Raw genomic sequence first — 11,128 nt, 5'->3', positions numbered from 1 at the left:
AAATCTTATTAAATCTTTGCACATTCCTTTCTGAAAAAGGCACATATGCATTCATAGATAATGTTGTATCTGATCCAGAGGGTTTGGGGGAGGCTCCTGAATCCCATCTATGAGGTTCAGTTTAATAACACTAGTTTTTGAGGTAAGACTATGCTACTAACAGTGCCCCAAGATGGCTAAATAAGATAATTATATCTATTTCTAAGGAGGCAAAAATAAACTTTTAGAAACCCTCACCTGAAGATATATTTATTAATTTAAGAGAGAGAGGAAGGGGAGAGAGAGAGAGAGAGAGATAAAGATCAATCGGTTGGATTGAACCTGCAACCTAGGTGTGTGCCCTGACCAGGAATTGAACCTGCAACTTTTTGGTGTATAGGATGATTCTCCAACCAACTGAGCCACCCATCCAGGGCCAAAAATAGATTTTAATATAGTACTTACATTAGCTCCATTTTGTAGACTATTAAAATGTTTTGCCTTTTGGTTTCAAGGCTGTGGTGATATGATCCCCAAATATGTTTTGTTCCATGCTTGACTAGGATAATAAAAAAGTGAGAGTTTTATTTTAAATATTCAAAACCTAATCTGAAATGCTTACATCATGAATATCTCTGCCAAGTTTAAATACATTGTTTTTCTACAGAGGAGGAAGTGGTGGCTATGTGAGAGACCTAATTTGTCAGCAGGAGAATGCTTTCCAGATGGGTTTCCATATATATATATATATATATATATATATATATATATAGTCAGTGTTCAAGCAGCTGTAGAAAAGCTTAGGAGTTAAATAGGATGCAACATTCCCATAAAATGCTGGATTAATGACAACTCCTTTGGGAAGCTTCAGGGTAGTGTGTGCTTGGACTGCATACTTGAAATACGTAGAAAAATGATAGCACCAAGGCAATGTAGGGCAGGAAGTAACTCAGAGGCCAGGCTCAGGGGTAGAAGGCAAGTCTGAGAGACATGCTGGACTGGAGTTAGGGAATGGTCTGGGCCTAGAAAAGAGGGGCAAGGGGACTGGCAAGGGCTTTGCTTAAACTGGGACAGTCCAGGCCAAACTGGGATGCTTGGTTATCCTAGTGATACCAGGTTAATAGGGGTGGGAGGGGGCACTTAAGAAAATCCTATGATTATAATAAAATATAAACAATTATATTTTACTACATTTTATGGAGGAAATTCTACATTATAGTTGTTTTATTGGATCAGGAGAATTTATGAAGGTCTCAGAACTATTCCGTTGAAAATGCCAAAGGTCTTGTACTTTATTTCTTGTTATGCTCAGTACAGCTGCTGTGCCTCACAGCCCAGAACCTCCAGCCTCAGGGCAATCTGGTGCATCCAGCTCTTGGGGTGAATTCTAAGGTAGCGAGTCAGCAGTGGTGGGTCTAGAGAGTTCACCACAGGTCTGAAGGAGTCTTGATTTCCCTGAAAAACCTGAAAGAGTAATGATAGCATTTATTAGTTGCCCAACAAGAAAAAAAATAGCTTCCCCGACATGGCCAGGGAAAGTGGGTGTGACATCTAGAATTAAGAGCACCCTGCTTGCCTGCTGTGGAGGCCTTTGTCTTTAATTCTTGGATGATGCTAACTCTTTTTATCATGAGAGCCTTTGTATATGTGGTTCCCTGTGCTCTGAATGCTCTTATGCCTTCTGCTGCTCCATTTTCATCTTTTGGGTTTCAGTTTAAATGCCATCTCTTTAGAGAGATCCATGCCACGTAAAATAGGACTTTCGTTGACTCTAAACCTCAACTTCACTTTCTTCACAGCATTCAGTATTTTCTAGTTTATTCATTTACATGGTTATTGACTGTTCCCTGTTTTCATCACCAACTGTCAGTTCCACGAGAGCAGAGACCTTACTCACTGTAGAATATAAAGCATAATGTATATACATGGCAAATACACTGTAAACATTTGTTGAAGTTTGAGAAACATTTTGAGAAACATTAAGGTTCCTGTTCTGAGATTGTTTAAGAAATGTTTATGCTATATTTGGAGGCTTGCACATCTGTTAGACTTATTTCTGGTTATTTCCCCTAAGGTTTTTATTTTGAAATATTATCAACTTCAAGAAATTGAAAGAACAATAAAATGAACACTTAAACATTCAACTAGGAACATCAATTGTTAACATATTGATATGTTTACTTTCTTTACACACACACACACACACACATATTTTCTGAACTACCTGAGAAGAGGTTGTAAAAATCATGGCATTTTACTCTCAAATACTTCAACAAACCAAACCTAAAAATGTCATTTTTATACATAACCACAGGATAACGTTACTATACCTAACAAATGTGATATCACAATGATATATTTATATAGTTTTTCCAATCCAGAACTTGATAAAAGATCACACATTGCTTTAATGTATATCTCTTTGAACCCCCTTTAATCTATTGTAGAAGAGCCTCCACTCTGATCTTTTTTGTCCTTCATGATATTGGTATTTCAATCTATCTGTCTGTCTATCTATCTATCTATCTATCTATCTATCTATCTATCTATTTGGACTTGGAAAACTTACTTTGGAAATTTTTGATACTTTTTTTTTCTCTTGTAGTTTTTTTTACTTTATTATTATTATTATTTTTTTAGAGAGGGAAGGGAGAGAGAAAGAGAGAGAGAGAAACATCAATGTGGGGTTGCTGGGGATCATGGCCTGCAACCCAGGCATGTACCCTGACTGGGAATCAAACCTTCGACACTTTGGCTCGCAGCCCATGCTCAATCCACTGAGCTATGGCTGGCACTTACTTTAAAAAAAAGATTTTATTTATTTATTTTTAAAGAGAGGGGAAGGGAGGGAGAAAGAGAGGGTGAGACACATCAATGTGTGGTTGCCTCTCGGAGGCCCCCAACTGGGGACTTGGCCTGCAACCCAGGTATGTGCTCTGACTGGGAATTGAACTGGCAACCCTTTGGTTTGCAGGCTGTCACTCAATCCACTGAGCCACACCAGCCAGGGATGGGCACTGACATTTTTAAAAGTCTAGGAATATTGTGCTGTAGAATGTCCCACATTCTAAATTTCCGTGACTGTTTTCTAATTATTACATTTTGGTTAAACATTTTTAGAGAATACTGTAGTAGGTGATGTGTCCTTCCTACCACATCACATCAGGGGACACATGATAGCAGTTTGTCTCACGATTGATACAAAGTTTGATCACTTGGTTAAGGTGGTGTCCACCAGATCTCTCTGTTACAAAGGTGGCTATTTCCCTTTCCAAACAAACAATCTGTGACACCATGTAAATAATCTGTTCCCCATTAAGCTTTTATCCAAAGGTTTTAGTATCCATTAAAGTTCCTTACAAAAATTACATAGTATATTGATAGTTTCAAACTGATTTTCTAATCTTGTCATTTCTTCCACATTTTTATCTCATAGCGGAAGGCAAAGAAGAGACTGAACCAAACACACAATCACATTTAGAAATTCTTTATTTTTTCTTGTTCCAGCAATACAAGGTGCTTTTGTAAAAGGTTTGGGAGACGTATTAGATTTCTTAGTACAGGAGTACCCCCTACTGTTGATAAAATGAAACGCAATTTATTTCTTTAATGGGACAGTAAGAGGTTTGGTTTCTTGTGATTTTGTGATTTGGTTTTGGTTTTACATGACACTTAATTTCCACCATTTGACTTTTTTTTGGTCCATCACCAAGCCTCCAAGATATGTATCTTCCTTCAACAGAAAAAACTGCTTTTGCAAATCTGCCACCTCCAGTTCCACACACTTTCAATCTCTTTCCTTTCAGCTCTCCACAAGCCAATGCTATGATCCAGCAGGTCTCAAATATTGGTGCTTCATCACTCAGGGTGTGACTTTCTCTTTTTAGAAGTGACTTCATCTGTGTTTTACCATTACTAGGTCTTACACTGACCTTTCGTCTTTTTTTTCTTTTTCACAGTTTCTTCTGAACTCTCTTCAGAGTGAGTTCTGGAGCTAGGTCAGATAGCTTTGCAGGTCTATTTCCTACTTACTTGCAAATTGAAACTTATAGTATTTTCTGTCTTCTAGTTATTCTGTAGGTGGGTTACCAATGGTTTTATCTCATATATATATATGAGATAATATATATCTCACATATATATGATATATAATATATATAATAATTATATATATAATTATTATATATAATATATATTATATATATAATAGTATATATATATATACATACACTATATGGAAAGACTTAGGCCTTGAAGAGATACCGTGTGGATAGAAACATCAAGACTTGTGAGGGAGGAAGCCATCTAGGAAGTGGATCCATCTCTCTATTCCCACTGATGTCACATGGCTCACGGACAAACCAGCCAGCCAGCCAGACTGACCTAAATTCCTGATCCATAAAATTCTGACCGAGTTTTTGGGTAGTTTCTTATGCAGCAATACATAATTGGTTCAGTGGGCATCCTTATCTTATTCTCAATCTCAAAGGGAAAGTTCTCTGTGTTTTCACCTAAAATGTACTTGTTGTAAGAGTTTTGTGAATGCCCTTTATCAGACTAAGAAATTTCCCTTCTAGCCCTGACTGGTGTGGCTCACTAGATTGAGTGCTGGCTTGCCAACTGAAAGGTGCCATGCCCTCTTCCAACCATGTTTTTTGACAAGGTCTGAACATGGAAAGAGGGCATTCAAGGAATCCATCTTCCTGGAAGAGAGCGTGGCATACAAAGGGGGACAGTAACTTTTCTGGGGATTACCTTTAATAATTTCCTTGCTAATATTAATCATGGTCTTACTTTGTACCCTGATTCCCATAAGAACAGGCCATGAGAAGAAAGAGGCTCAAAAAGAGTCAATGATTGATTTTGAGGGAAATTCTGAAGGGACAGCTAGTTCTCCCTAGGCTATTGAATCATGCCCAGATTGTTTTAAATAAGGTGTTTATAAACCTGAGTAAGAAATTATCCCTGATTGTTCCCATAAAAGAATTCATAAATCAGTTACAACAGGCTGAATTATTGGCGGGCTTTCCCATGCCTGTTCCTTACCCATAGATACAAAGAGTCTTTCAAGAAAATGAGAAAAAACTATATAGACCCTTACCCATAGCCCAGGGATACCATATTAGGTTATTGGCAAATTATGGTATCCCCCAAAAGGAGCTAATAGCCATAGTCTCCAGAGGGTTCCAGATCTCCCATTGCCTTATACAGGAGCATATAATGAAGGTGGCATTAGAATGGTCAATTAGGATGAAGTTCAAGTGTTTTATAATAGTCTAAATTTCATGGAAAGGCTAGCTCAAAGCAGACCTCCCTGGTGTTTATTTACTAAGGAACAAAAAGGGTTTACTATAGCTGAATTTCCTGTTTATCTCTCCTTACATGTTTGTTTTGGAGATTAAAAGGTGGTGGGATTGTTAGATACCTGTATCTCAGGTTTATTGATTCGCATAATTCCTATGAAGTTGTATAAAATAATTTCTTGACCAAAGAATAAAATCCCCTCTAATGAAATAGCCCCTGATTGTCTAAAAGTTATTGGAGTAACAGCCCCGCCTTTACCTTGAATAGGAGTATATATCAAATAGAGTTAGACAGGCAAAGAAATAAGAAAAGCTGGTTAACTGTTATAAATTAAGCACATAGAAACAGTTACCAGGGAGTTAGAGTCCATGGTACATAGAGAAATATTTTAGACAGAAAAGGTAAATAGGTAAGTTAGACATCACAAAGGCCTTATAATAAATTTCCTATAACCTCTATTCAATTTAGCGTATCCTTTTACCCCATGATAAATTCTGAGAACTTGAATAAACAATAAGACATTCAAATTCTGTACATACAGCTATTTCTAATTGTCTGATTTATGGCTCTCCTGGTTAAAATAATCTTTGTTTAATATAACTGAATTTATGGGAATTTTTGTATTTTTCCTGGTTACCTTTGTATTAATTTTTTTTCTGCTTTACCTAATTGCAAATGTCAATCACTGCTAAAAATGAAAGTATAAAAACCTGCTTGTACTTGCAATAAACGGAACAAAGCATCACTGTCCTCTGAGGCGTGTTGTCGTCTGTCTCCCATCGCCAACACCTTACCCACCTTTCAGGAACCCCTGGACCTAGCTGCGGCTGGACCACAGCAGAAAGGTCACTGGTTCTATTCCCAGTGTGGGGCACACGCCTGGGCTGCAGGCCAGATCCCTGGTTGGGGACGTGTGAGAGACAACTGATCAATGTTTTTCTCCCTTTCTTTCTCCCTCCTTTCCCCTCTCTCTAAAAATAAATAAATAAAATATTTTTAAAAATTTCCCTTCTAGTCTCATTTTGTTAACTTTTTCATTAAGAATAGATGTTGAATTTTATAAAATGCTTTTTTTTCAGCATTTATTGCTTATGTAATCCTTCAGTCCAGTAATGTGATGGACTATATTAATTTTCTAATGTTAAAGCCAACACTGCATTCCTAAGATAAATCTAACTTGGATACACATTGCTCATATTTTATTTTAGATGTATATTCATGAATAGAATTAGCCTATTATTTTCCTTTCTAATAGAATTGTCCTTGCTGGGTTTTGTTCTCATCATAAGAAGTTGGATAATATGCACTTTTTTCATTTTTCTAAAAGAATATTGGTATTATTTCTCCCTTCAAAATTTGATAGAGTATTGCATATAGCCATCTGGATTTGGAGTTTTCATTGTAAAAAGATTTTGAACACCAGTGCAATTTCTTAAAGGGTTTAGGAGTTCCAAGATTTCCTTTTCCTTTAGTAAGTTACATTTACTATCAATTAATTAATTTAATCTAATTTTCAAATTTACTGATAAATAGTAAATATCCTACTAATTTTTATGTTGGGAGGATTTTACTAGATTGTAAATCACTCATGTATGTAGGAAAGTTTCTTAGCTTTTGCTGTAATGCATTAGAGAAATTTTCACTTGACTTTTTTGTTTTGGCAAGGAGGTTTCAGATTTTTCCTTAATATAAATATTATTAACTATCTTCTGATTTCCATTCTTGTTTAGAAATCAGCTGTCAACTCATCACCCTCATTTTGGTAATGTATGTGTCTTCTCGTTTCTTTTTGTTGTGGTAAAATGTATATAAAATAAAATTTACCATCTTGCCCATTTTAAAGTATGTTTTCTGTCTCTAGATATATGCTTATTCTGGGTATTTCATATAAATGGAATTATACAATATGTGGCTTTTTATGTCTGGCATCTTTCACTTAGCGTGTTTGAAAGTTTCATCCATGTTGTAGCATGTATCAGTACTTTTATCTTGTTGAAGCTGCTAAATGCATTCATCTCCAAGTTTTTGTTAATTGCATATTTTCAATTCTTTTGCATATGTACCCAGTAGTGGAATTTCTGGATCATATGGAAATGCTATGTTTACCTTATTGAGGGACCACCAAAATGTTCTCTATGGTGGCTGCCCCATCTTCCATTCCCATCAGGAATGTGGGTTCCAGTTTTTCTACATCCTTCCTAATACTTTTTATTTTCTGTGTTTTAAAAAAATATATAGCCATACTAATGGGTGTGAAGTGATATCTTATTTTGGTTTTGATTTGCATTTTCCTAATGATGAGTGATGTTGATGTTCATTCATGTGTTTGTTGGACATTTGTATATCTTCCCTGGAGAAATGCCTGTTGAAGTCTTTTGTCTATTTTTAAATTCAATTGTTGCTTTGTTATTGAAGTTAAGAGTTCTTTTATATCCTGGATACTAGATCCTTTATCAAACAGGATTGGCAAATATTTTTTTTCCCAATGAGTGGGTTGTCTTTTCAATTTGTTGAGAGTAGCCTTCAATGCATGAAAAAATTTTAAAGAAGTCTACTATATCTATTTTTCTTTTTCTTTTTTTTTTTTTTGTGATCATGGTGTCACACCTAAGAAACCATCGTCAAATTCAGGGTCATCAATATTTACCCCTATATTTTTTGCTAACAGTCTCAGAGTTTTAGCTCTTATATTTCAGTATTTGATCCATTAACTATTTTTTATATGGTGTGTGGTAACAATTCTTTTGCATGTGGATATCCAGTTTTCTCAGCACTATTTGTTGAAGAGACTATTCTTTTTCTATCGAGTGGTCTTGGCATGCTTACTGAAAATTAATTTATTACCCTGGCTGGTGTGGCTCAGTGGATTGAGCAGTGGCCTGAGAACCACAGAGTCGCTGGTTCGATTCCCAGTTGGGGCACATGCTTGGGTTGTGGGCCAGGTCCTCAGTAGGGGGCACAGGAGAGGCAACCACACACTGATGTTTTTCTCCCTCTCTTTCTCCCACCCTTCCAGTCTGCCTAAAAATAAAATAAACAAAATCTAAAAAAAGAAACCAATTTTTTAAAAAAGAAGATCAACTTATAGATGTATAGGCTGATTTCTGGACTTCAATTTTACTCCACTGATCTATCTTTATGTCAACACCACACTGTTTTGATAACTGCAGCTTTGTAGTAAGTTTTGAAATTGGGAATTGTGAGTCATCCAACTTTGTTCTTTTCAAGATTGCTTTGGCTAGTCTGGGTCCCTTGAATTTCTATATGAATTACTAGAACAGCTTGTCCATTTCTGCAAAAAAGTCCACTGGGATTTTGATAGGGATTGCACTGGGATTTTGATAGGGATTGCACTGAATCTGTATATAGCTTTGGATGGTATTGTCATCTTAACACTATTAAGCCTTCCAAGCCATGAACCTGGGATATCTTTCTATTTATTTAGATTATCTTTAATTTTTCAGCACTGTTCTGTAGTTTTCAGTGTACAAGCTTTGCAACTCCTTGGTTAAGTTTATTCCTAAATAATTTATTCTTTTTTATGCTATTGTAAATAAAATTATTTTCCTAATTTCCTTTTTGGATTTTTCATTGCTTATGCAACTAATTTTTGTGTGTGGATCATGTATTCTGCAACTTTGCTGAATTCATTTATTAGCTCTAAAAGTTTTATTTTTGTGGATTCCTTAGGATTTTCTACATATAATATCATATCATTGGCAAAGAGAAATAGTTTTACTTGATTATTTCCAATTTGGATGGCTTTTATTTCTTTTTCTCACTTAATTTCTCTGGCTATAACGTCCAGTACAATGTTGAATAGAAATGACAAAAGTGGTCATCCTTGTTTGTTTGCTACTTCTCCACTATTTCTTTCCTTTCATTCTGAAATTTCAATTATGTATGTTAGGCTTTCTCTCCATGACATATTTGTCTTAATTTATTTTTTATATGCTTCATCTCCTGTGCTGTTCTGGGTAATTTCTTCAGATATATCTTCCGATTGACTCAATTCTCTTTGTGCCTAATTTGCTATTGTTTTTTTTTATTTTAAAACTTCAACAATTATGTTTTTTATTTCTAAAAGTATTGTTTTCCCCCAGAAACTACCTTATAATTTTAGATAATTTGTCATTTATTTTTATGTTTCTATAGTTTATTGCTTTAAATATTTTATGCATAATTATTTCATAATATATATCTGATAATGTCAATTGGATGTTGTTCAGGTTATAAATCTGTATTGATTGTTTCTGCTCACAGTCTAGTAGTTTTGTTGTGTTTTATGATTGCTTATCTATGTTTATGATCTTATTGCTTTAATATGTGGGAATCCTGGAGACCTAAACTAGGAATGCTTTCTTCTAGTGTGGATTTGAAAATGGGTCTTCCAGACGTCAGGAGGTGTTACTTACTTATTTGCAACTACTTTATTTTTTTTCTTTGAAAAATTTTTTATTGTTATTCTATTACAGTTGTCCCCATTATTCCCCCTTTGCCCTCTTCCGCCTAGCCTACAGCCCCCCCAGCCCCTGCTCCCACAGTCAATTCCCACACTTTTGTCCATGTCCGTGGGGTCATTCATATGTGTTCTTTGACTAGGCCCTTGCCCTTCTTTTCACCATTATCTATTTTAGCTCCTTCTGGGTTCATTACTTACTCAATGCAGAAGTCTCACATTCAGTTTTCCTTGCATTTTGCTCAAAACTTTGTGTCCTGATAACAACACTAATATAAGCATTTCCCTTAGGAAAGTTTCTTTATTTTACATTGTCTCATTTTCACCTCTTTGCTCTGATTTAAGGTTATTATTTTAAAATAAAGGTTCTTGGAAAGCATTATACTAAGCAAAATAAGCTAGGCAGTGAAAGACAAATGCCATATGATCTCACCTTTAACAGGAACCTAATCAACAAAGCAAATGAACAAGCAAAATATAACCAAAGACACTGAAATTGAGAACAGGCTGACAGTGACCAGAAGGGAGAGGGGAGGGAATTTCAGGGGAAAAGGGTGAAGGGTTTGCAGGAACAATTATAAAGGACACATGGACAATAACGGGGGCGGGGAGTGGTGTGGAAACGGGAGAGTGGTGGGGAGGGCTTGGGGGTTGGGCTGGGGTGGGGAGGAAAGGCAGAAAACTGTACTTGAACAACAATAAAAAAAGAAAAGAAAAAAGAGGTGGTTTTTTTGTTTGTTTGTTTTTTTGCTGTTGTTGGTAGGGATTATATACCCTTGCTTGGAGTCACTGTGTCCTCTCAAAATGCTTTTCATGGTGTCACTCTATTACTATAGATACTCAGTAAAGTTTACCCTGAAAATCTGATCATGTATCAACCTAGCTATATCTTTAAATACCAAGCTTTAGGACAGATCTGTGCCTTTCCTATGATAGCAACGTACCTTAACTTTGCCATTCTGAAGAAACGGAGTCCAGTTATGGCCATCTTGACTACTGGAGATGAGAAACTCCTTCACATACATGTTGGTAAGGAGAGATTTCGCCCCCTGGGTGGTTATTCCTGTAACTTTCATTGTCTTCCGGAAGTCCACTTGCAGCCACTCTTCTGGATTATTCACCTGAGGAAGTTAGTTAGACTAGTATCCTGTTGGTCACTAGTTGCTCCCAGAGATACCCAAATCCCTTCTTATTAACCATGTCACAGCACTTACACTCTGCATTTTAATCATTTGCTTGTCAGCCTCCCTTTTTAGACTCTAAGTAACTTAAGGGCTAAAATTTTCATTATTTATTTCAGTATCCCCAGGGTCAGCTATTTAAAAGGTGCTTAGTAAATGCTTGCTGAATGAATATATGAGCCATATAGAGACTGACTACAGTATT

At 36.0% G+C, this 11,128-nt stretch overlaps 1 protein-coding gene across 1 annotated transcript in view; it reads right to left on the bottom strand.

Moving 5' to 3' along the window:
- Nucleotides 1-439: 439 nt before the first annotated feature.
- The window catches only part of F8 (coagulation factor VIII), a 195,584-nt gene continuing 184,895 nt past the window's right edge, over nucleotides 440-11,128 (bottom strand). Inside the window, exons 22-23 of the mRNA XM_036016343.1 lie at nucleotides 10,687-10,863; nucleotides 440-1,443 (exon numbers count right to left, since the gene is read on the bottom strand). Coding sequence (XP_035872236.1) covers nucleotides 1,288-1,443; nucleotides 10,687-10,863 — 333 coding nt within the window. The 3' untranslated portion in view covers nucleotides 440-1,287. The remainder of the gene's footprint in view (nucleotides 1,444-10,686; nucleotides 10,864-11,128) is intronic.

Source organism: Phyllostomus discolor, chromosome X (assembly GCF_004126475.2).
Source record: "Phyllostomus discolor isolate MPI-MPIP mPhyDis1 chromosome X, mPhyDis1.pri.v3, whole genome shotgun sequence".
In the NCBI taxonomy this organism is placed as follows: Eukaryota; Metazoa; Chordata; class Mammalia; order Chiroptera; family Phyllostomidae; genus Phyllostomus; species Phyllostomus discolor.
This window is presented reverse-complemented; position numbering and strand designations above follow the sequence as displayed.